At 34.1% G+C, this 27,942-nt stretch overlaps 1 protein-coding gene across 2 annotated transcripts; it reads right to left on the bottom strand.

Moving 5' to 3' along the window:
• Nucleotides 1-44: 44 nt before the first annotated feature.
• On the bottom strand, nt 45-27,532 carry LOC101897866 (ADP-ribosylation factor-like protein 5B). Of its 2 annotated transcripts, XM_005186680.4 has the most exons (6): nt 27,296-27,532; nt 26,080-26,207; nt 4,031-4,239; nt 3,777-3,902; nt 3,594-3,703; nt 45-914 (listed from the first exon to the last, which is right to left on the bottom strand). In XM_005186680.4, the coding sequence occupies exons 2-6, from the start codon at nt 26,123-26,125 to the stop codon at nt 866-868; spliced, it is 540 nt and encodes a 179-aa protein (XP_005186737.1). In that variant the 5' UTR covers nt 26,126-26,207; nt 27,296-27,532; the 3' UTR covers nt 45-865. The 2 variants fall into 2 exon arrangements, with proteins under 2 accessions (XP_005186737.1, XP_005186736.1); XM_005186679.4 differs by having other exon boundaries at nt 26,080-27,532.
• Between the last annotated feature and the right edge of the window lie 410 nt (nt 27,533-27,942).

Raw genomic sequence — 27,942 nt, 5'->3', positions numbered from 1 at the left:
ACTAATAAAATAATCTAGTTTGAAAACAAAAAAATATATGCATGTATATTTTCATAAGAGCACACAAAAATTGTACCATCTTTATTCTTACAATATGTTATTTAGAAAAAAGAAACTTAGTTTTTATTTATATATAAAAAATTATGTTATTTAGATATCAGTAAAAAACAATAATTACAACTAGAACAAATTTTTAATTATAATAATAAATCAAACAGATAGGGGGAAATTGTTTGTTAAAGCAGATACAGTTAGTTTACCACAATAGAACTTGGAAATTTCTTAAAGAAACTAGACAGAGTTATTTTTTTTATCAATTAACGTTACATGTATAATGCGCTTTGGTAGTGATTTGATGGTATAAAGGCGCTGTCTTTCTAGTTTCAATTTCTAGTTTAAAAAACTAGTTTAGTTTAAATCTAAACGCAAGTACATCATTAATTTACATTTACACTTTTCTTTTGTATACATTTATGTTTGTTAATATATAATTCGATGAACTTTTTTCTTTTTCTCAAAGATGTTCTATTCACTTCTTTTTATAAATTAACAAAAAAAAATTATTTTTATATGTTTCCTTTTATATGTTTTAACAAATAACTCACATGAGTTTGTTGTCAGCATTATCGGTGTTTCTTTGTTTGTTGATTTTGATTTACAGAGGTGTTAATTATTATTTTTTTAATATCTTATAGCTAGAAATCTTTTATATAAAATTAAGATTACTTGTATTTGTTTAATTTTCATATTTGTTTAGTGTTTGTTTTTGTTTACATATGTTGTTACTAAATAATATATAAATAGAAAATTATTATTATTGATTTAACTATAAACTACTATCGCAGTCCATTTGTTGTTGAGTTTGTCATTTCTTTTTGATACGCTGAACAATCCATTCCAGACCTTGATAGAGACTATGAAGAAAGGAATAAATAATTATTATTGTATGTAAATAACGAGCTATGAGATCAAAAACAATAGCAGGAAATAAACAAATCAAAACAGAAATCTATCGCAATAAAAAAAACGTAAAATTTTGTACTGACTGTGTACCGATGTGAATGATATGCAATCTTATCAAAATTTGATTTGAATTTCTTTAGATACGAAAAAACATTACCAGTTATTATGGATGTTGTATTTTTTTATTTTGAGTAGAATATGGTATAGCCTGTACCCCCCCCAGTTTGAACAACGCAAAATTAAATCGGACAAGAAATAGCACTCCACGTGCATTAGAAATTCTCAATTAAAAATTAAACTTAAAAATTATGCCAATGACTAAAAGCTGTAAAATAACAAAAATTTAACTTCATTTCATTCCACTTAAAATGAAAACAATATCATCCGAATGTATGATATGATGATGATATTGTTTCACACGCTTATGGGGCTATATACTCCCTCTTCATGAAATTTTTCATAGACAAATCGTCAAGTGTCTGTCCTATGTTGTCAATAAGCACACGAATAGCGTAAGCCTTATCCCTCAAGTAAAAAGTAGGGTGTTAAATTCCAAGATGGTGGTGCCCAATTCTGATAACTTCTTCGAGAGATAAAAGGGTGCGGAAACTGATGGCGTGCCAATTACCGTTTTGAAAGTCAACGTTGTCCTGATTAATAGCATCCAAATCCTGACTTATAACATCCATCTACAATCGACCGCAAAAATCACTGAAAACAATGGACATTGATCGAAAATCTGGAGAACTAGGATTATACAGACGAAATATGACTATTATCAACGAAACACTGCGATATGCGGTCAACACACTAAGGCACTACATAATTTCGTGAAGAAATGATTGCAAACGAAGACGGAACAGAAGTCGACAAACGGGCCTCTCTATCAACTACGAGTCATCTGGAACTCTTCAAATCGAATGTTTTATCCGCTTTACTTAAGGTATGCGAAACCTTGTTGGCAACAGCAGCTTCAAAGGCAAAACGTCAGTCCATTTACAAATCGATGTTCCTCAAAGAGTTAAGCGGAAAAACAGGACAAATGACGCCATCGGACTATATATACCGCACAGTCACAGATGAAGAATTGTGACATTCCAAATGTTACAATTTGGCTTGTTGACGTAGCCACCTTGGCGAAAAATATCCTTATCAGTCAAGATGATCCTCGGAGTCAACCACTATCCATTGTAGCCAAAAAAAAAACGTCGTCTGTCTGGACAACAAACCAGGGTAGTTTTTGATCAACTACTTTCAGGATCATGTAGCCGTCTCAATTCTTATTGTCGTATATTGACGCTGCATATTTTTAATTGCCCTACCATAACCACCGAACTTACTTTAGAGGATATATGGCCACAGCCCATTAAAGTAGCTGACTTTCTAAACGTGGACATCGAAGCAGAGCCAGACTAGCAGTCCATAATCAGTAATATATCTTACTGCCACAACAAGAACAACAACTTCTACCGAACATGTAACAGATGGTGATTCGGATGTCTCTGTCTGCTAGGGTGTTACAGATGGAGCCATGGGAATCACCATCTGTTGGATAGGCAACTTCCTCCCAATCACGTAAGGAAAGACCTTCATGATGTATATATAGAGAGAGAGAGGGGTATAAGAGAGAGTCTCTAGATCAACAGGTATATCAAGCGAGATTGAATAGTATTCGCTCTAACGCGGTCTCAGAAGTCATGGAAGGATATATAGAGAATACCATCCCCCTACCATCGCAGCTGAAGAGCGAGAGCTGCCCGAACAAACCAGAGTAGTTTCGGCTCAGTTAATATCCGGATCCGCCTCAATTCCTATTGGACCGGATCGACAGCGATGTGCAGAACATCTTCCTAGCTTGTGGCACAGGTCCACATGACACGCTGCACCTATTTCGCCGTCCAGCAAACCTACTCACCTAACTCCAGTCTCCTTGTGGGCCCAACCCGTACAGGTTGCATACTTTTTCACTAGAGTTAGAGGAAGGATCCGATTGAAAGGATTCAGAAAGAACACAGCGTTATGAGCTGCTACAACAACAACTTCTACGGAAACACCGTGGTATTAAAAATAAAAGCTCTTATTATAAAAACCCGCATTTTTAGTTCGGAGCCGGTACTAGCTATTCTCGTAAAGATATTAAATGTTTTTCAACATTTGAGAGCTGGTCGTAATTTAAAGTCTCTTATGGGGAAAAACTTAACTTCGATTTGACTGCTTTCAAAATAACTTCGGCCAACATTTTAGTCCCGTAGCCGATCATGGGTTGACTATTTATTAAATCTATTCACATATCTATAGTGTGTCTATATCTGGCATTTTGGACCAAAATGCCAATATCTCCGTACATAGCACATTTAGTTCCGTCCAAAAATTACCCATCAAAATTGGGAATGTTAAACTTGGAAGAATTTTCATCAGTTAACCAATTTTTGTCTACAGCAAATTCTCTGGAAAGCCGATTATTTGGTATAGCTCTTTTATAATTGTGACATTCTAGTGATTTTTAAGATTGCAGTAACCTTTTCCAACTATTTAAGGTTCTCACAAGATTATCTACTGTTCATAGCAAATTTTCAGTATAGTACTTGTCATTTTATTTATGTTGTCTATGTTTTTGACATGAAACTTACCCTTCACCAGTTAACGCACAACACGCCTGTATGTGCCATTGATGTTTTTTAATCGATGTTAAATCCAATTGACGTGATATTTCTGCCGCTGACATTGATCCTTTTAAATCCTAATCAATTACAAGATACAATTTTATTATTATCCATGCAAAGAAACTATCTCACATTAACAATTCTACTAACCTGTTTATTTGCATATACCAATAAACTGGCTTTACTTAAGTCTTCATGCTGCAGCATGCGGTACAACTCTTCACGTGTCACAGCCAAACGCTCACGATCCGTTGAATCGATAACCATGATAATAAACTGTAGCAATTGGGGCAGCACGCAATAAAAGAAAATAAAGTAAAGAAATATTAAGTATTGTTTTCGTAAAAGCGTATGCCTGTCATTGAGTCCAATGAAAGAGGGTGTGGGGGCTTTGTCGCTCTTACCTCTGTATTTGTATAATATGTACTCCATGCCGCTCTTAAACTCTGCTGTCCTCCCAAATCCCAGACAAGAAAATGTATATTCCGCCAAACAACTTCTTCGACATTTGATCCTATTGTGGGTGACGTATGGACGACTTCATTCATAAGAAATTGATAGAGTATTGTGGTTTTGCCAGCATTATCTAGACCAACCATAACTAGTTTATGTTCTGCAAAGGAGGAAAACGAACGAAAGAAAGAAATTCAAAGAAAAAAATCTAATTAGAATGTTATAATTAAGAAAGTTAATTAGCAGAATGTTAATTGAATTTATCAATAAATAGAAGTAGGCGCATTTAGGTTTTTGTAGAGAAATCATATTCAATGTTGAAAATAAATACTAAGTTGAACTTCTCTATAAAGTAGCAGTTGGAAGGAGCGACGAAATACTACAATATATAGAGACAGAAAATTCGACAAGAAAAATTCGTTGTAGAGAAATATTTGCAGAAGGAAAATCCAACTCTAGAGGGTGAGACGAAAAAACTGCAACCATCTTCAGACTGCTTTCATTTCTAAGCCACTCGTCCGACAGCTGTTTAAATTATTCCAGTGACAGCTCATTATATTGTTTACAAGCGTAAAAAAGCATTTGGGTGAAAATTTTCCAGAAAAAAAATTATTCGCGATGGAATTCAAGCGTGATTGTGTGATTTCTTTATATTTGGTTGGAAAACCACAAGTGGCTATCGTTAGAGCACTCCAGCATTTAAATGTGACTAAATTTTTGTGTCTCGTACCATCGAAGTGGTCGGAAGAAAACAGAAACAGCAGAAATGGTTCGAAAAGTAAAGACGCGAATTGATCGAAACCCGCGTCACAGTGATAATGGTGTGAGCCGCCATAACAGCCGATGGTCGCTCTCCGCTCATATTAATCGACCGTGGCATCAGAATATATGCCGAATATTATCGCGAAAATATTATGTAGGGTGTATTAAAGCCTTGGGCACGCAAACATTTTGGACGCAGACCTTGGACATTCCAACAGGACTCAGAACCATCGCACTCAGCACGCGCCACACAAGAATGGTTACAAAATGAGGTTGCTCACTTCATTTTTAGCGCAAAATGGCCACCAAAATCTCCGGATACCAATCCGCTGGACTATTGTGTCTGAAGTATTTTGGAAAGCAAGGTTGGCATTAAAAAATACCAAAGTGTCGATCACCTCAAGCAAGCGCTTTGCCGGGAATGGGCCAAAATACGGCAGAGCAACATTTGGGCAGCGTGTGACGATTTCATTGGCCGTTTAAAGGCCATAATTCGTGCCAAAGGTGACCAATTCGAACCAGTCTAAACTTATTTTAGAAGTTGATGCTGTTTCCGGCATTTTTTGCTTTCATTCAATAAAATTAAAAAAAAATGTAAAATTTATGGCGTTTACATTTATACTTGAGAAGAAAAAATTCCAAGTCTATTTAATCATGTACGTGTGTCTATCTACTAAAATCAGAGCTCAAAATGTTCTCTCGAATTCGAGTAGAGTAAAACTCGCTCAAATTCGAATGAAAGTACTCCTGAGAGTAAAAAAAGAAATGGAGTACACTCTATTTTTCTATGCCACTCGAATAAGATTGAGTATGTTTTGAGTTATTCGAATTCGCTCGAAGTCGAGCACATTCTATTTTTGCCGAGTACCTTTTTTAGTTTTTGTCATGCCGCTCGCATATAAAAGTAAGAATGTAGTATTTTTGGCTCGTGACGTGCAGAAGACTATCTTATAATATTTTTACAAAATTTTGAGAAATATATTGGCATTTCCCCCACAATGGGTCAACATTTTGAATAATTGCTCATATCGTAATAATTGCATAGGGTTTTCCAACAAGAGCTGTTATTCTAAGATACCCGGCATTTCTGCAGATGCCACTTTAAAGTATCCATTACTATCCATGATCCGGAACTCCATCCAAAAATCATATTGACTGATCTATGGCTCAGAAATCCCAAAAGTTATTGTTGAGAGCCCTCATCATATTTTACTTGAGCCAGTTTGATTCGGTTTATGGTCCAAACCTAAGGCCTTGGATGCCTTCGCAAATTTCAAACTCTATATCTATAGTATTTTTACTAGTCTTTCAGACAAAAATGGCCAAATAAACGTTGAACTTTACGCCGATTATTAATAAAATAATGAGGTCTCCGACGAATTTTTCGAGGGATTTCTGACGGAATATAAAATTTAATAAAATCCACATTTTATGGTGGTGGTACAAAAAAATTTCACCCAATGGCTTATATTTTTACACCCACACTTCAACCATAATCACGCTTGGAGATATAAAAATTCAAGCAGAAATTTGGAGTGATAACATGAATAACATTTTATAACAGAGTCATATTTCTCATTTTTAATGATAAGATAAACCATAAAATGACAAAAATCTTGAAGAAATATTTCATTACTCTCAAAAATGAATACGGGAGCACTCCAAATAACTAAAAAGTACTTCAAAAGAACAACACAATAAATACAGCAAAAAAAAATGTGTTCAATTAAATATCTTCCCACAACAATACATTGTATGCATTGCCCATAAGAAAAGCAATAAATATTGCATGCACATGTTAAAAGGGCATAGCCCTTGGCCCCCTCATCATCCCTGCGTTGCAAAGTGCAATTCCAAGCAAAACCAATTAACCCGCATTTGTAGACATGACAAAAAAAATACAGAAATGTTGAATGAATTTATGACGATCTCAAATTAACATGACAAATGTGAGCTAAGAAGCCTACATATAAACATTGTAAATAACCGTGTGTGTTTATGTGGGATGGTGGTGATGCTTCGACGACATTGCTGACATTGACTGAGCCATGTAGACGCGCCGGTCGGTTCACAGTGTGTTGACGACCGTACCGGAGAGATTAAAAGATTAATTATTATAAACATAGTTGGATCATATGTTGTCACTTGCAACGACAACGAGTGGTTCATGGTAGGGTGTGTTTTAAAGGAATGATTCTTTTTTTCGTAGACAAATTTTACTAGAGAATGTTACTAGCAAGTGCCTGCTACCTCATCAGCGAAAAACCTATCTTTAAATTTTAAATTCGTTCCAACAGTTCGTATCAGACTGGTTTAGTAATGAAAATTCGCATTTTGCTAAGTTCGACAGAACTTCATAAATCGTACTAAATTTTCCGACTTTCGAGGTTTTACATATTATTCAAGCTTCTTCTTTTTCGGAAAGAATAATAGGAATATGTTTACCTTTTACACCAAAAAGTCTTCAAAAGCTTTAATTTTGAAGTTTTAAAAAACCATTGCACAATAACAAAAATATCAAATTTTTCTCTCCAAGACTATTTCAACGTCTCCGTATTTAAAAAGCAAACAGCTCAATCCCTGCACTCAGTACCAAATTTATTCGCATATCCAAAACAATTTACATCCTTCTATCCAACAGCGATCCAAAATTAATACCATTTAGTACATTCGAACAATTATAGTGAGCATTTCCAAAACAAACTCCATATCTCAATCCCAGATACCAACAGAGACCAAAATGTCAAATTTCTGGATTCTAGTTCTATATATTCTTCACTCAATACTAAATTTAGTAACATTAAATTCTTTTCATATAATTCAATATCTCAATACTAGGCACGAACACATCACACAAAACAATCTCCATATCTCAACCTCAATTACCAACAGTAACCTTAATATCAAATTTCAAGATTTTGTTCTATTATAGTACGTATATCCAACTCCAGCTCCTTCTATTAACCACAGGCGCAAACAGTAACACCCAATCAAATTTCAGGATTCCAGCTATATTTTTTCCATTTAGTACTTTTCGTACAAATAGGGTAAGTGTACCAGTAGTCGGCACTTTTAGGATTTTCGCGTTTGTAATCGCTCACCATTCTGAGTGGAACTTTTCAATCATTACAAAGTTAATTTATTCAGATTTGAAATTTTGTATAGTTTTTGCAATAATAAATAAAGTTTTAATAACCTTTTATTAAATTTCATAAATTTGTAGTTTTATTAAAACAATGCTTTTTTGCCAGTAGTCGGCACCACTTGCCAATTGTCTGTATGGCATGTTGCAACAGTCGGCATACCAATTTTTTTGTAAGAATAATTAATGATAATAATAAATTAATTCATAAAAATATAATATTTTTGTTTAGTTAAACTGATTCGACGTCTTTACTGTACTTCTCTTAAGAATATGGATTGTTGAGGACTTTCACATACAGAAATTTAATTTTTATTAGAATAAATCATCTTTTCTTAGCGAAATTGTACACAAAGATAGCTGACAATATATTTGAAGTAAACAAAATATATTTAGTTATAAAAGTTTCATTTATTTGGGCTTAAAAATAAAAAGTGCCGACTACTGGGACATGCCGAACTTAGGCACACTTACCCTATAGGACGCATTTCCAAACAACCGTCAAATCTCAAACAGATATACCATCAGTAATCTAAATGTCAAATTTCAGAATTTTATCCCTATGCCTTCACCCAATAACAAATTTAGTACCATTCGGTGCTTTTCGTACAGTTATAGTACATATTACCAAACCACCGCCAAATATCATACACAGATACCATCAGGAATCTATATTCCAAATTTAAGGATTTCAGTTCTTTTCCTTCACCAATACTAAAATGAGTACTATTTAGTACTTGTCGTACTATTATAGTACACATTCCCAAAATCAGCTCAATATCTCAATTTTCAACAGAGATACCAATATCACATTTTAGATTCTATCCTTCACCCAATGCCCAATTTAGTACTATTTAGTACTTTTCGAACAATTATAGTATATATTTCGAAAACCATGTCCATATATTAAGCACATACAAAACAAGTAAGCAAAGGCTACAGTCGAGCGGGGCCGACCGTTGAATACCCTACAACACTATAATAAACGATACAGTTTATATAGGCGAGATACTCGAAAGAATTCCACAAGATATTGTGACAAATAATAAAAGAAAACCATCAGGTTTCGTTCTCTAATTTTCGAATAATAGCAACTTAAACGAATTTGCTCATTTTCAATTTATTGGTAGATGTTGCACTTAAACCAATATTTCCCAAAGACCTATAATCTCTCCGAAGTGGCAAATGATTAACATTTATTATTGGTTTTTGACTGAAACGCATCTATATGAGATACAGACATTTGACTATATTTTTCAACGAAATCAGCGTTAACGAAATAGTCAGAAGTGCGTCTTTCCTTTATTTCTGAATTCTCCAAAAAGTCACTGGAATGGTCATTTTCGTATTTTGTCTACAAAAGTTGGCAAACCATTTCACACATTGAATATTTTTGGATGGCCATCCAAAACTGCTTGGTTTTTGCAATGTCCGGTAACCTCCATTCAAATGTGCGTGAGGGTCGGGCGATAATTACGACCTGCTGACAATTTTGCAGTTTTTTGGTCCATTTCTACCCCTAAATATATGTCGATCATCTCCAAAAAGAGTAGGCTTCTATTCTGACCCTCATCTTATTCCCATGCAAAATTTCGTAAGGATCGGGCCATAAATGCGATCTGTATATGATATCATGATACCCTAACTACTTAGTTTTGTTAGCTGTAGAAATATTACCAAATGTTTAATTCAAAATTAAAATATGCCAAAAATATGACAAAATTTAAAAAATATGAGAAAATTTTACAAAATCAATATTTTCATCTTTAGAGAGATATTTTTATGCGATTTTTTTAGACGTTTTTTCTTTCTTGCCAAGAGGCAATTCTGAATTAATGAGAACTGTCGAAATCAGTTCAGCCGTTCTCGACATATAAGAGATCTTTCAAGCATATCTTCTTTGATAGACATATATATCGCACATATTTTGCTATATATCCGATTTGATGGATGTTAACATCAATGTAAAGGTCAGAAGTAACCTTGTCATGGCTTTGTGAGTTCGCCGGGATTTAATATATTCGCGGTTTAATGAAAAATTTTGCATTTTTTCAACACAAAAGATATGGTCTATTTTTCCCTCTAAATATTATCCGATGACCACCCAAATTAGTAGGCTTCTTCCCCGCCCTAAACTCTAGCTACATGCCAAATTCCGTGTCGATCGGTCTATAACTGCGACCTGTAGAGCAACTGGAAAATCAAGAAATTTTTCAGTATTTGGTCCATTTCAACCCCTAAATATTATGCGATCATCTCCAAAAGAAATAGGGTTCTATTCTGACCCTAGCCCCACCTCCATTCCAAATTTCGTGAAGATCGGGCCATAATTGCGACCTGTAGAGTGATTACAAATTAACATGGACAGACGGACAGACGGACAGACGGACAGACGGACGGACGGACATACATAGCTAGATCGACTCAGCTCGGCGAGCTAGGAAGATCCATATATACTTTCCTATGTGGGAAACCAATATTTCGAGGTGTTACATAATTTTTGGCCCAATCAAACTTATTATACCCCCAACACATAGTGTTGTAGGGTATAAATAGTGTCATCTAAATCAAATTTCAGGATTTCAACACTTTTCCTTCACCCAACACCAAATTTAGTACTTTTCGTACAATTGTTGAACAACCACATACAACAACAGTCACATCTATATCAAATTAAACGATTTCAGCTCTATTTCTTAACCCAGTTTGGTACTATTTCGTACTTATACACTACACATCTCCGAAACCACCTCCATAAGTCCAGGCTTCACATGAACAGCGACCCTGATACCAAAGAACTATATGTTGACCCAATATCAAATTCTACCAAATATAGTACTATTTAGCACTTTTTTGTAGTACATATCTTCAAAGCCACCTCTTCATCACAAACCTACTTTCAACAGGCACCCCAATACAAGATATCGAAATTCCAGTTTCATCGGGTCACTGTTCTAAAATTAGTAATATTTAGTACAGATTTTCAAAACCTCACTTGCCTTACTTTGATTCTCATACGAATTTTAACTTTTACCCATTCTCATAATACCCCCGTTTAGGGAGTTTAGTACCATTTTAGAATTTTTCCTAACCTTAAAGTCAGAATTTTCAAAAACCCTTTGGTACATCTGTACTGCAATTCAAGAGGGACTCTTATTCCAAATTTCCGAATTCTAGCTCGTTTCAATTGTCCAATACAAAGTGTTCACTTTTTAGTACTTTTGCTAAGTATGTTTCGTATGAATTTCAAAAAAAATGTTACTGAAATTTGACCTAAAAAGGATCAAACGCATTTATGAAAGTTATGAAAATATTGACCATTTGTTGGAAATATACTTGAAGGAGTATATTTAGTGCTGTATAATTGGACATATGGACATGACTAGACGGACTTCAAATGCCTTGAAACGGGTTCCGTCCAAAGACACCTAGTTTCAAAAACAATTACATTTTGGGCATGTCAAATCATACATAAGATGTACTTTTCTTGTAGGTCTGAGTAGTGTTCATACCATAGCACATATTTGTTCTCGGGAGAGAAACTTGATTACGAACCGGATTGCTCGAAGAGTGGAATTTTTTACGGAGTCCACTCATCACTCTTTTGTTTTGTGTGTTCATGGTTTGGTGTGCGTGTGTGGAACAGCCACCCAACCAGTTTTAATGTTGCTGTGTAGAAGAGAGGTGGAGAGAGAGAGGGAAGATTGGGGTCTGATCATGTACAGAAAAAATGCATAAAAACTAAAAGAATGCTTGGCAAGAGTAGAATCTGCTCGATTTCGAACTAATTTTGATCCATTCAAAAACGATTCATACTGACGCAGTCACCGATATCATAATTTAGTAAATTATAAATATCGTCCTGAAGGTTCAACCTATAAATCCAAATAAATTTTTATATGGTCTGCTTGTAATTCACTTTCTTCAATTATCTGCTTAAATTCATATTCTTCAAGTTAAATTTCAAATATAACTGCTGCCTATTACTTATACGGTCATTATATATAAATCACTACTTTATTCAAATTATTTCAAATAAATACAATATTCAAATCAACTACTTCGAATATTATCATAACATTTATATTCCAAAACAGGCTCCATTGATGCGTCCTCCCACGCAAAAAGTGTTTGGATGACAACAGTTGAGAATGTTTTGCCATAAAAAATCTGTTTTATTTTTTTTTTTTTTTTTTTGTAGAAGGTCTTACAACAACAAAAATAAAAATGATTTAATATTTTACCTCAGAGCACTTAAGTGTGTTCATTGGCAAAAAAGAAAGACAAGTGTAATATAAATTATATACAAACGTCACAATCCGTCCGTACTCAAAAGTTTGTGATTGCATATTATTTAAAAACTGAAGATGACAAAGCGCCACTGAGTAAAATGTTTCAAAATTAAAGACATATGTAGCTGTTTTTTTTTTTTAATTTTGAAAACCAAAGAAATCCTGAATGGGTTTGTTGCTTCTTTTTTTTAGACAAAGAAAACCTTTTTTGGTACTGAAAATATCAGAGAAATATCAGAGAAAGCAGCTGATAGCATTGGAACTATATTTTATTTAACAAGTTAAAAAGTATCTGTCGTGTGTGATAATTTTTAGAAAATGTTACAATGTGCGTGAAGTACCATCTATAGTCGACCGAAGTAGTACATTTTCATACTTCATATAATACAGATACAAATATTTTAAGTGCAAAATTACAAGACAATCGAACATTTATATATCCATTTTTATGCGAAACCATAAATTCCGTATCCATCTCAGGTTTCTTGTTGATAGAAAATTTTGATACAGCAAGTTGTAAAGAATATCTGACCTGTTTCGCAAGTTATGACGGATAAAATTATTGTAAATTGTGACCCTTTATAGGAGAGGTACCGGAAGGTGTTCGCAGATATATATAATCTTCACAACAGATCTTATGTTAGCAAAAATGTTTGTATGTGTGAAATTTGAAGAGAGTTGGATGATTATTTCGCGTCTTTTGAGCGTTTTGTTTTTCAAAATCTTGAAGCCTATGTGAGGGAGAAACCAGAAGAAATGGTCCGATCTCTACCATCTGTATTAAAAATATTGTGCTAATAGAAATATTAAGATGTGCAAAGTTTGAATAGAATCGGATGTTAATTTCGCGTTTTACGAGCTTCATTGGTATTTAAAATTTTAACCCTTTGTGGGGGAGTTATGAGAAGGAGTGAACCGATATATACCATCTTCGCAGCAGATCTTGTGTTAGTAGAAATAATGGGATGTGTGAAATACGAGGAGAACCGGATGCTTATTTCGGATTTTATTATCGTTTTGATATTCAGAATGGCCCGATCTCTACCATCTTTATAGCAGATCTTATGTTGATAGAAATATTGAGATGTACCAAGTCTGAATGGAAGCGGATGTTAATTTCGCGTTTCATGAGCTTCATGGATATGCAAAATTTTGACCCTTCGCGGGGGAGGTACCAGAAGGAGGGAACCGATATAATTCATCTTCATACCAGACCTTGAGTTAATAAAAATATACACATTGAAAACAATTGGACACCTACATCACATTTATAAGTGTTATAATTATTCAAAATGTTGGCCCTATGTGGTACTTGATGGTGTGGACCGATATTGCCCATCTTCTTACCTGAGCCACTGATGTAAACGGATTTGATACAAAGAGACCTAGGGAATAAAACCGTTATTTCGATGAAGCAACCATATGGCTGAGGGTACAAAGGGTATGGAACAAAATAATTTTAAATTAGATTTGATCCAATAGAAAGTCAAATGACTTGCAACCATCAGTTAGTTAGTTATTTAAATTTTTTAAACTGAAATATTTTCGCACAACATAACAACATAAAATGTCATTAAATTGTAATAAATGCAAAGCTCAAATTATGATTTGTCATACAAATGAGTGCAAAAACAGAAAAGACACATGCTAGCCATATGAGATACAACACCAAAGTTATGACGAAAGGAATTTTTGTTTTACTGCCGCCAATCCAACTGTTGGCGCTATTAAATATGTCGAAATTATTCAAATTAAAGTCTTATGTCAGCAAATGTATTATTGGATAATACCAATAAACATAACATAAGCAAAACAAAAGGAAACGAAAAAACCGTTTCTTTTAAAGAAATGGAAAGGGGTTTTGCGTTGTCAGCTTTGCTTTCATTTGCCATAGGTCAGTTTGGGGAGAATCACCACCAGCACTTCATTAATTATGCCAACTCACAAAAAAAAGACATATAAATATAAAACAAAACATTCAACAGGGTACGATTTTAGAGTTATCACATATGTTTGTTTTTTATTTGTATCTGTACATGTGTGAATAAGCAAAACAAACCAGAATCTACATTAATACGCAGAAATCAGCGGAGCTCTGAACGGAGAAGTCATACAAAAAGATTACGTCTGCGATGTATGGAGAAGAAGAAAACAAGAAACTGATAATCTTTGACTTTTTTCTATATAAATAAATGAGGGCATGTCTTGCGGAGCTTTATTCTGTGAACGACAATTTATTTCAGAAATTAGAAAAAAAGTTCAAAACAAACCATAAATACGCATATAGCTTGAGTTATGTTAAAAGGGAGACAAAATAGAAGATAAATGTTATTTTAGAGGTCATTTGTTGACATAGGAAATGTCTATTGATATTAGAATTTTTAAGTAAGACCTATTAAATTTCTGCTACGGACAATAATTTCACAAAATTTTAACCCTTTGTGGTGGAAGTGACGGAAGGTACCGAAATATTCAATATTCACACTAAACATAGTTTGAGAACAACCACTGACTTGTTTCGCATAATATGACAATTTTAATTATTTAAAATTTTAACCCTTTGTGGGGGAGATTCAGATGGATGGAGGTTATTATTTGCATTTTATCTATTTATATATAAAAAAGAGCAGTGTAATAACCGACTGGCTGAGAACCAATGCCAAGACGAAATGGCTGAAACTATAATCTTATAATTTTGTACGAGGGTCAGTCTTGGTGTGTAGGCGTGTAATATGGCTGGGTTTCTGGAATTTCGTACTAAAGAGTACAAAAGATATTAAAATGTACTAACAATTAAATAATTTTGTCCAATGCACAAACGGAATGAGCCAAAATTATAAAACATGGAATGAGAGGTACTAATGGAGCGCAGGGTAGATGTAACAAAGGGTTTTTGAAAATTCGAACTTTAAGGTTGCGAAAAGTGAACGGATGAGGCTGGAATTTTGAAATTTTGTATTAGGTTCTTTTTGGTGGTAGATTTGGGAAATATGTACTACAAGTGCACGAAACGGGAGAAGTATATTCGGTATAATTTGGTTTTGGGTCAACAGATAATGCTTGAAATCTGAAATTTGGTATTATGGTCGCTGTTCCTGTGTAGCCTGAACATACCTACCTGAAACCATCTACCTGGTTTCAAAAATTTTACGAAAAATACTGAATGGTACTATTTTTGGTATTGGGTGAAGGGATAGAGAGAAAAGTTCGAATTTTGATATTTAGGTAACTGTTGGTACTGAGGTTGAGATTTAAAGGTGGATTTGAAAATTCGTCCTATATTTGTACAAAAAGTACTAAATGGTCCAAAATTTGGTATTGGGTGAAGGGATCGAACTGAAACCCCGAAATTTTATATTGAGATAATTGTTTATGTTCAGGATTGAGATATGGAACGGTTTTGCAAATGAGTACTAAAATTTGACTGAAAGTACTAAATGGTACTAAATTTGGTAATACGGGAAATTAAAGAGCTAAAATCTGGAAGTTTGATATTGAGGTCTCTGTTGGTATCTGGTATTGAGATTTGACAATTATTTGGAAATGCGTACTCTTATTGTTTGAAACGTACTAAATTTGGTATTGGGTGAAGGGAGAGGGCTGGAATCCCCAAATTTGATATTGAGGTCTCTGTTGGTATCTGAGATTGAGATATTTAGGTGGTTTTGGAATTGTGTACTATAATGGCACGAAATTTACCAAAAGGTACTAAAATTGGTATTGGATGAAGGGATACAGTTGGGATCCTGAAATTTGATATGAATGTCAATGTTAGTGTCTGCAGTTGAGAGATGGAGCTGGTTTTGAATATGCGAACTAAAATTGTTTAAAAAATGGTCTAAACATGGTATTGAGTGAATGTATAGAGCTGGAATCCCGAAATTTGATATTGAGGTCTCTGTCGGTATCAGGTGGTGATTTTGCAAATGCGTACTACAAATGTTCCAAAAGTACTTTTTTAAGAGACTTATTTTGTTTTTAATATCTTGACCTAGTGTAGGTTTATCTTGCGAACTTGATTTGTACAAAATTTGTTCGTATTTTATAAGGGCAACATTTTTAACTGCTGTTGGGAAGGTATAAAAAAATAATAACAAGGAGGGTTATTTCAGACAATTCCTTCTAGAGTTATCGTCTAAAGGAGAGCCTACAGATGGGCAAACATTCTTTAAAATGGCGTGAAACGAAATTCAAGCAAATACACCATATCAAACTCATTTCTCAACTGTCATAACCATAATGGTATAAAAATATTTTTACCCACGTCACGGCAGTTTTTAAAGTTTCAGCCACCTGGAGTAATGAGTCCAAATGGCCATACGGTTTTCTCATACTAAGCACATAAGCCGTGTTATGGTGGCATGCATGTTGTCTCAAGATATCATTAACGAATCAAATTTCACAAGTCCATGGCAAAAAAAATCCCTACCTTCAATAAAGCTTATTAAAAAATTTGAGCAGTTGAGAATTAGCAGTGTTGCTATGACGTCTTTAATTACAGCTTTAACGTAATTTAATATTTTGAGATTGCTTTGAGAAATTGTGTCCCTAGTCCCAGACAGGTTATTAAACCGTATTTTCGTTATCTATGTCTTTGTGTGTAGGCAGCAGCAGCAGGTGGCTTTGGCCTTCCAGACGCTAAAGGACATGGACAATATAACACAGACAAATTTGATGAGCAATATAATGACATTGATTATGTTCATGGTAATTGCATGAAATAAAATATGAAATTCCAATAAAAAAGAGAAATATTTCACGTAAAAATCGTGGGAGTCATTTTTAATACAATAAAATTTGCGTCAAGTAGATACGATAAGTAAGCCATTGAATTTAGGGAATTCTGTACTTTTATATAATTTTATATAAATTTAAAAAAAAAATAACGATTTATATCGAGTATTTCCTTATAGTTTTTCAACAACATTTTATTTTTTTCGTTTTGTTATTTTAACCTGTTTTCAAATACATTTTTCCGCAAAAATAATCTTTTGAGCTATTTATTGTCGTTTGTTGATCTTATAGTTGGTAAGCTTTTGACTGATAAAAAGTAAAACAGGTAATTTTGTTTGTGAAGGAGTTTGGTAGAAACAAGTTTTCATATTATTATATTATTTTAGAAAAAAATGTCATCGTACAGAATATATTTATTTTTAGATCAGCAAAATTTTAATGTTTTTTTATGAAGAAAAATAACACAACTATGCAATGGAAATATTTGAAGAGCTAAAGGAATAGATAGGACGGTCGATAAATTTAACGTTTTAAGATCATTTCATGCCAACGTTGGCCTCGATTACAAAGGTTGACGACGAATGGCAGCTTCAGATGGTTCCAGAATCAGTGAATTAAGAGTAGATGGAAAAAAGGATGAAAAGGACCTCAGTCACTCTTAACGACGTAACGATGACTAATCCGAAAATTTATCAAGCACCCAGATAGCAATAATGCGAAGAGAAGAGTAACACAGTTTATGATGAGTAATGTTACATCATCCGAAACACTAAGTCATCCTAATAATTGGGCAAGGACGAAATGTCGATTGTAATGTTGAAACAACTATAAACGCCGGGAGTTGAGTACCTGACAAAAGTCCCCGACCTAGCTACCTAGCCACCCACATCGAGTGGTCTCGTTACTGAAGCCAGGCAAGCATGTCAGCAAACGCATACAGAAAATTTCGCTTTTGTCGCCAGTAGCAAAGAATCTTGAGGCTTTACCCCACCCCAGAATCAGAGAAAGCTTTCAAGTTGCAAACCATCAACACGGATTCCGTCCACAACATACCACCACAACAGCATTGTACGCCATATCCACAGATATCAGTCGTTTAATCCTCGAAAACCAACCGTGTTATAGAACAGTGTTGGCAGCCCTTGACCTATCAAAGGCTAGTCAACAGGGGGTTTAGCGAATTGAAAGAACATCCAGACCTGCTAGAATGCGACGGGGTCTCTCTTCATTACATCTACACTATCTACATGAGAAGGTCAATGTCCCTCCCATAAGTCAGTATAACCATACGCTTTCGACGTAGTTCCTGTTTGGATGTTATTGTGGAATTCATCCAAACCATCATATAACGGAATTAAACTCCCCCACCTAGGGGAGTCAAGAAAGACATACATGATCTAGAGAGGGAGGTCCGACGCTACAAGAGAGAGCTTCTAGGTTAAGAAGCCAATGGTCAAAGATACCCTCAACAATTGCAGTATGGATGCCGTCCTCGGAGTCCATCTCCCAGCCATTGCAGCTGATGTACGTCGACTGTAAACCAGGGAAGTTTTAGAGCAATTACGTTCCGAATTGTGCACCCGCGTGAGTTCATGTTGGGCACAAATTGACGAAGATGTGCGAAACGTCTGCAAGACGTGTGATACAGAACCGCACAATACGCTACACCTATTTTATTACCCTACCAAACAACCCCTCTCACTCCAGAAGACCTCTGGTTACAGCCCGTAAAATAGCCGAGTTTTTGAACCTGGTATCAAAATCGGTTCAGCAGAATTCGAACAAAATATTTGTAGCAACAACAACTGTAGTATGGGGTGTTAACAAAAACGTATACTGATATTGCTCATAGCTAAATGTGTAGACAGACAGATCACACATCCCATTATTTCTGCTAACACAAGATCTGCTGTGAAGATAGGATACACCGGTCCACTCCTTCTGGTACCACCCCAACAAAGGGTCAACATTTTGAATATCCATGAAGCTCATAAAACGCGAAATTAACAGCCGATTCCATTTAGACACAAAATCTTTATAAAGATGGTAGAGATCGGATCATTCCTTCTGGTACCTCCCCCACAAAGGGTCAAAGTTTTGAATAACCAAAACAATTAGAAAATCCGAAATCTGGTTTTCTTCATATTTCACACATTTCTTTATTCTACACAAGATATGCTGTGAAGATGGGATATACCGGTCCACTCCTTCTGGTACCACCCCCACAAACGCGAAATTAACATCCGATTGTCAACTATAATATAAAAATATATAAAAATGATCACATAACTCATATAAAGTGAAGGAAGCAAACAATATAGTCCAATCATGGCACATGGCAATATGTATATCATATTTATTAAGGTCTGATACGAAATGGACAATATTGGTCCATTCCTTCGGAACCTGTTCCATAGGGGGTCGACAATTTGAATAATCATAACAGAAGTCAAAATATATATGAATCATCGAACATTGGCTGTCGACAAAACCGATCGATATTTTCTATTTTTTTTAATTCCAAATTCTAAGTGATGAATAATAATTTTTATGGTAATCCCTCATAATAATAATAATTTTGTTGATTATTAATACAAAATTTGTTTATCATCATCATCATCAAAAAAAAAAATAAAAATATATTTTTAATTTCCCATGAATAATTAAGTACAGCTATGACAATATTATTAGTTAATACAATTGTTTGGTAATTATTTTCTAATTCTAAATATTGAGAGAAAAACACACACGATTTTTTCTTGGTTGGCATAAACTTTCCATAGACTAATTTACAAAAGCAATTATCACATATTTTTCATGACAACAAACGGATTGGTAATGAATGGAAACGATACATGCTGTTGCTGCTGCTGCAGCTGATGTCGTGGCAGTATACCACTCAATTCCACGCTAATAAAAACAGAAAATATCACGACACGACGGTTAAACAACATTCCAACGACGTAGGTTTTAACTTTGTTTTAGTCTTTGTTTCTGTTTCGTTTTTTCTTCTTCTTTTTTATTTTAAGCTTTGCTGGTCTATTGCCACAGAATTGTGAGCGTATGTATTTTCCCTTTACTGTGACCTTGTTATTTTTGTTAACAAACAATTGTCAGCATATGTTTCAATTCATGTGTTTATAATGGCTTTGTCAACACCCTACCACTGCTCGGTACATTTCAAAGAGTGATTTAAATAAATAATTTTTAAGTTCATGAAGTCGAAGTTACTATTTGTGAATTCAGAGCATTGATTAACCAGAAAATTGTTTTGACTTTGAAAATTGGCCTTGAAAGTGTGTTGCCATCTTAATGTCAATGTTAGTTGGGCTACAAAATGGATAGATCTGACCAGTTTTTAAAAGGTTTTTTTTTTTAAAAAAAAGAGAATGTTGGAAGTAATTTTAGTCACGTCTTGTAGGATTATCATAAACCTATATTTGAATTCTAATGACATTTAAAGACTATGAAGAGTATACATTTTTCAATATTTTAAAGAAAAACAAAAGAATTGTCCTATCTGAAATATTACCGACAATTTTCTTTAATTAAAAAATTTAAATAGTACAACCCACTCAAGAAAATTAATGGTGTATACCTATAGTAATACAAACTATTTTCAAGTTACTCTAACAAATGTATAAATATATATAGATGTTATGGGCCTACACATGTGAACATAGAAACTATTGTGTCTCAGTTGGACACATAATGCATGTATAAGAATGTATTCCAGTTTTCTCGTCTAACTTTCAGAAATTGCTCCATACACCACATTGTCTTGTCCTACACTGCATACTTAACAAAAGATTAGTAGGTCACACGCCATTCTTTGGCCACTATAATTTTTTTCATGGTAGAACACATGGAAAGCCAGCACACTGATTGTGAAATAACCCAGCAAATAAAATGGAAAAACAATTGCGTGAGGTAACAGATATAGCGGACCGAAGTATTCCATTTTCATACTTCATCTAATACAGATAAAAATATTGATATGTGTAAAATTTGAAGGAAATCGAACATGTATATCTAATTTTATGTGAAATCATAAATTTTGATAAACTACACATTCATATCAGATTTCGGGTTTAGAGAAGTATTTAGAAAGTTGTAAAGAATCGCCGACTTGTTTCGCAAGTTATGACATAAAAGTATTGAATATTGTGACCCTTTTTGGGTGAGTGATCTTCTGTTGATGGAAATATTGAGATGTACCAAATCTGAATGGAATCGGATGTTAATTTGGCGTTTTATGAGTTTCATGTATATTCAAAATGTTGACCCTTTGTGGGGGAGGTACCAAAAGGAGGGGACCAATATATCTCATTTTCACACCAGACTTTGGATTAATAAATATATTGTGATGTGTGTAATTTGAAGAGAACCAGAAGCTTATATCGGCTTTTATGATCGTTTTGGTTATTCAAAATTTCGACTCTTTGAGGTAGAGGTACCAGAAGAAATGGTTCGATCTCTACCATCTTTATAACAAATCTTGTGTTGACGGAAATATTGAGATGTGCCAAGTCTGATTGTAATCGGATGTTAATTTCAAGTTTTATGAGCTTCATGAATACTCAAAATTTTGACCCTTTGTGGGGGAGATACCAGGAGAAGGAGACCAATATATCTCATTTTCACACAAGACATTGTGATGTGTGTAATTTGAAAGGAACTAGATACTTATTTCGATTTTAATGATAATTTTGGTTATCTAAAACTTCGACCCTTTTTAAGGGGGAAGTACCAGAAGAAATGGGCCTATCTCTGCCATCTTTATAACAGATCTTGTGTTTATGGAAATATTGAGATGTGTCAAGTCTGAATGAAATCGGATGTTAATTTCGTGTTTTATGAGTTTCATGGATATTCAAAATTTTTACTCTTTGTGGGGGAGGTACCCGAAGGAGTGGACCATCTTCACACCACACCTTGGGTTAATAGAAATATTGAGATGTGTGTAATTTAAGGACAATCGTACACGTACATCATATCTTAGAAAAGTTATAATTATTAAAAACGTTGTCCCTTTGTGGGGGAGGTATTTGATAGAGTGGACCGATATTTTCCATTTCCGCACCTAATTTAGCACTGCTGCAAATATTAGGATTTGCAATAAATTATGTAAATTATGTTCTTTGAAAATGTTGACATTTTGTGTGGCAGGTACCGGAAGGAGTTGACCGATATTGCCCATCTCCGAACTCGATTTTAATTTGACAATAATATTACGATGTACCAAGTTGGCATACTTCTTTCGAGAGTTATCGTACGCACCAGCCATACAGACGGACGGACTAAAGAGACCTAGGATCTAAAACCATTACTTCCATGAGGCATGTTTTGGTCGTATCCAGCTGAGGGTATAAACAAGTGTATATATCCTTGATCAGCGTAAAATTCTAAACGATTTAAATATGTCCGTCTGTGTTTATCGTTCTAATTTTTGAAGGGATTGTCGTACATCGTACAATATCTCCCGATATTCGGTATTTTGATGATTTTCGCGATTTTTTTTAAAGAATTTGTATAAAAATTAGTATTTATAGGTCATAATGGGTTCTAGCTCCGCGGCGAAATATGGTATGTATAGGTCCATGTTTTGGCATGGCCAAATAAAACGGTACCTCCCGATATTCGGTATTTTGTTGACTTTTGTCACATTTTTCCACGGATTTGATTAGTTCTAGCTCCGGCGGCGAATTATTGTATTTATAGCCCCGTATAATGGTACATCCCGATATTCTGTTTTTTGATGATTTTTGATACATTTTTCCGCGGATTTGTCAAAAAATTGGTATTTGTAGTTAATAATTGATTCTAGCTTCGGCGGTAGAACATTGAATAATTAGGTCCACGTTTTTCTATAGTACACATATGACGATAACCATAAAATAGTCAATCATAGGTCCTCAAAATTTTCAAAATTGTGGATATGTATCAATACCTTTCCATTTTTCATTCAGTTAATTAAAAAATTTTAAACAAAACCAAGTTTGTTAAGCATATTCCCATTCATGACTACAGTAGCTGAAATTCTAAATTTTAAGCAAACGTCCGAAATATATTTGGAAAACAAACTTGTCATATAAAATGTTTCTGAAACATGACACACACTCTTCAAATCAATGTTGATCCTTGTCAAACTTTAAATATAGGCGGGGACTACTCATGGGAACATTGACATCTTTGTATTTTATTGTTACACTCTATTTTCCTCGAAAAACGTCTACGAACTTGACATTTAATTTGAAAAAAAAAAATTATAAATTCAAAAAAAAACAACTAACTGAATAACAAATCAACTAAATTTCTTTTTATATCGTAGAAATGTACGTTTGTATGTAAATACATATAAATCTGTATGTAATTTCATTCCATTCAATTTTCTTCTTCTAGACAAGTATGCGTCACATAAGTAAAAATAAGAAATACTGGCGGTCATTTTTTATTGGTAAACAAAAAAATGAATCACACAAAAAACACAAAAAGAATCGTCACTACACCAAAAATTATGTATGTATGTACGTACATTGGTGTATTCAAAATAGAAATTGCTCGTTATGCGATAATTGTTATATTTTACAAAATTAAAAAAATGCAAATTGATAGATACCTTGAAAATATTAAATGTCGTTCAATGGTCGTCTCGGCTGATAAAGCCTTAAAAAAGTCATTCAACTCTGACTGATGCGAAATATATATTTATTCTAATAGGCAGAGCATTTATTATAAGTGGATTTAACTTTGCACTGACAACAAAAAGCCACGACGTCAACAGGTCATTGAAATTGTTACGTACATTTGTAATGAATGTGCAACAACTTGTTTGTGTGATCTATTTTTCAGAAAAGTCGCGATAGCAAAATTGGTTATAACTGAATATTTGCACCTTTTTGTGAATATTGCCATACACATTGCTGGAAAAAAATATTTAAATTGAAACGTCGTATGCTAACATTAGTAGAGGTCATTGCATTCTTCAGATACGTAGAAATCAGGAGAGAACCACCTTTTAAAAAAATACATCAAGTGGATTTGTTTGTTGTCAGGGGCCCTTATCTGACATTAAATATAAATTCCAAATGACAGTCGGTTTTTGCATAAAGTTATATACCCTCAGCCAATGTTCGATTATTTAAATATATTTTGATTTCCGTTATGATTATTCAAATTATTGACCCTCTTGTATTTCGTATCAGAGGTAAATAAATATGATATAAATATTGTGACGTACCAGGTTTGGACTATATTCTTTCATTCTTTTTATATCAGATATGTGATCATTTTTAGAAAATGTTCAACTGTGCGTGAGTTACCAGATATAGTTGAGTGAAGTATTCCATTTTCATATTTCATCTAATACACATAAAAGTACTGATATGGGCAAAATTAAAAGAAAATCGAACATTTATATCCAATTTTATGAGAAATCATAAATTTCATATTCATCTCAGGTTTTTGGTTGAGATAAATATATAGATATAGCAAATAATAAAGAATCATTGACTTGTTTTGCAAGTTAGGAGAATAAAAGTATTGAAAACTGTGACCCTTTGGGGGCGAGGTACCAGAAAGGGTTCGCAGATATTTGTCATCTTCACAACAGATCTTGTGTTAGCAAAAATGTTTGTATGTGTGAAAATTGAAGAGAGATTGATCCTTATTTCGGTTAGTGTGAGCGTTTGGTTTATTTTTCAAAATCTTGAACCCTATGTGGGGTAGGTACCAGAAGAAATGGTCCACTCTCTACAACCTTTATTAAAGATCTTCTGCTATAGAGCTGTACCAAGTCTGAATGGAATCGGATGTTGTTTTCTCGTCCTATGAGCTTCTTGGATATTAAAAATGTTGACTCTTTGTGGGGGAGGTACCAGAAAGAGTGGACCGATCGATATATCCCATTTTCCCAGCTGATCTTGTGTTAGTAAATATAATGGGATGTGTGAAATGTGAATAGAAACGGGTGCTTATTTCATGATCATATTGATTATTCAAAACTTTGACCATTGGTGGGTGAGGTACCAGAAGGAATGGTGCGATATTTACCATCTTTATAACAGATTTTGTGTTGATAGATATATTAAGATGTGCCAAATCAGAATGGAATCGGATGTTAATTTCGCGAGTTTTTTTTTTTTTTTTTTTGCTTTACGGATATTCAATATTTTGACCCTTTATGGGAGAGGTACCACAAGGAGTGGACCGATATATTTCATCTTCACACCAGATCTTGGGTTAATAAACATATTGTGATGTGTGTAATTTGAAGGAAAAAGTAGACTTACATCACCTTTTATAAGAGTGGGGTAGGTACATCATTTTCGCACCTGACCTAGCACTGATACAAACATTAGGATTTGCAAAGTTGGAGCAAAATCGGATTATCCATTGTCTTTCTATGTAGTTTTTTTTTTTTTTTTTTTTTTTTGAAAATTTCTACATTTTGTGCTCCCCCACAGATTTTGATCTAAGTTTGATAATAATATTACGATTACCAAGTTCGGACACAATCGGATACTCCCTTCGAGAGTTATCGTGCGCACGAACCAGCCAAACAGACGGCAGGTCATATCCAAAACTGACAAAATATTCCTTTTTAAACAAACTTTCTTTAATTTTTTTACTTTACGTTTGTGCTGGGTTAGATGACCTTCGCCAAAATTTAAAACGTTGCCGTATGGAGATATTAAGGTATGGGTTGGAAACCATTTTGGTTTTTTAGCATAAAAATTCACTAAAATATATCCAATTGCTATTTCACAAATCGAAACAGATTCCATCACACATGCCCGCTACATGGTAACAATTGTTCAAAATCAGCAGGAATTCAAATCTCTGGTAAACGTGACGTTTTTTCTTTATATTAATTTTTTTTTTCATTTTGGTAACGCATATCGCGATATGTGCTCAGATGTGTGTGATTAGGGGGACATTATCTACTTGTGGTAAACATTTCAGGGCAATCCAAGCCGATTAACCTAACATAAGCCAAATATCTAAAAATATTTCGTAAAAAAAACAAAACGAATTGCGATTGTTACCATCAATAGTTATTGCTACTTACCTTCATTTCCGAACATACTCCATATTTTTGAGATCAATAAACCCATGATGATGTGGAAGAAATATTCAAGCTGCCTCCAACTAGTCCAATGTATGAAATCCAATAGTTCCCAATACTGTTGCGACCAACTAAACCAAATTTAGTAGAAATATTTTAGTTGTTTTGTGGCGCCAATACAAATATTTTGTTCCTCTCTTGTTGTTATTATTATTGTATATTGATAATTGTGTTCAAGCACTTGTTTTTTTATTATGTTCTCGTAAAACGTGGGAAATCACGGTAATTTTCGTGCTGTTCTTTTTTTATTATTTTTGGTTTGTTTTCGTGGCGTGCTGTTTATTAGGTTTTTCGTTGAATTGCTTCCGTTCACTTGAGCGCCAAACGAAAAAAAAAATAACAACAACACCAATTACAGAGATCAGGCCGTTTTGTTGTTGTTGCTAAAGTGAGCACACCTTTGGGGAGCAGTAAGCAACAAGAAAGAAAATAAACAACTTTGACGGTAGTGTTGTTGTTGTCGTCGTTGTTGTCTGTCTGTCTGATCGTTGGAACTGGCGAACTGTTTGTTGCGCGTATATTCGCGTACAAAAGTTTAACGAAAAATTACGTAAATTAAGTTGAAATTGTAATAAAATACGAAGAAGAAAAAACTACAACAGAGCACACCAATGTTAGACGACAACGATGTGGATGACGATTATGATGACGTTAGGTGGACGGCGACGATACCGATACCATTTCAACTGGTTGTTGCAATCAAATGGAATTTAACCAAATTTAGTTACTCAGAAAGGTGGTGCGGAACACACTTGAAAATATTGTTCAACAAATAATTGCTGATGTTTGTTTTAACTTTCACTTGTAAAAATGGTTTGCTACTTTTTTGGCACTAGGGTGTTGTGGTTAACCAGTCGAAGCTGTAGCAGCGTAGTAATGGATGACATTTGTCATACTTTATGGCAAAGAGACAGTAATGATCCAATGGGATGGGGAAAAGGGGATGTTTTCTCAATAACGGTATCGAAACAGCCGATTTTGTCATTAACACACAAAGCTTTTGTTGTTCCTCACTTCCTATATTGCTTTCCGGAAATTTGCCAGTTTGTTATTACAACAACTCATGGAATGTATTGTAACAATAAATTATTTCACTTTTTATTGCATCTCAACTTTTATTCTGTATTTTACATACATATCCTCTTTCACATGCACTTACACCAATACACTTCAACCACAAAGACAATGTGATGACTCTTTCCGCAGATTTCTTTATTTATTTATTTTTTTTAATTCTTTATGCAGAACAAAACGTACACAAATACAAAAAATAATTTAATTAAAAATCATCTCATAATTTTAATCCATTGAGGTATAATTTATTTAACAAACTGATAACTACGCGACTTGACTTTGTCTCTCGCCATGAGAATAGGGATACCGCAGTCGACTATCGACTTTTGGAATTGAAGGGTGTAGTGGTCGAATTTTGCCCGTGGTGAAAAGTGCTAAGTTGACTTTTTGTAATCGGTTTACGATTGTGAGATAATAAAATATGAGACTACATTTATACATACCAAGTTCACATGTTTCAGAACCAGAGGGAATGTACTAGTAACGGATTTTTTTCGATTTCATAAAAGAAACATTGGTTATCGTAGTAGATTTTTTTACATTCTTGCATTTCTGGAACAGAGAATTTTCACTTGAAACCATGGTAAAATAAAGCAATAGAACACCTTCGTTAAACTACAGAAATAAAGCCTTGAGGCTATGCCCGCTTTTTGCTGGAATTATTCAAAATTATATGAAACAAGATGTTTTCATTCCAATCTTTGATGATGAAAACATTTTGTTTTTTCGAAA

This window comes from Musca domestica, unplaced genomic scaffold, assembly GCF_030504385.1.
Source record: "Musca domestica strain aabys unplaced genomic scaffold, Musca_domestica.polishedcontigs.V.1.1 2, whole genome shotgun sequence".
Classification (NCBI taxonomy): Eukaryota; Metazoa; Arthropoda; class Insecta; order Diptera; family Muscidae; genus Musca; species Musca domestica.
This window is presented reverse-complemented; position numbering and strand designations above follow the sequence as displayed.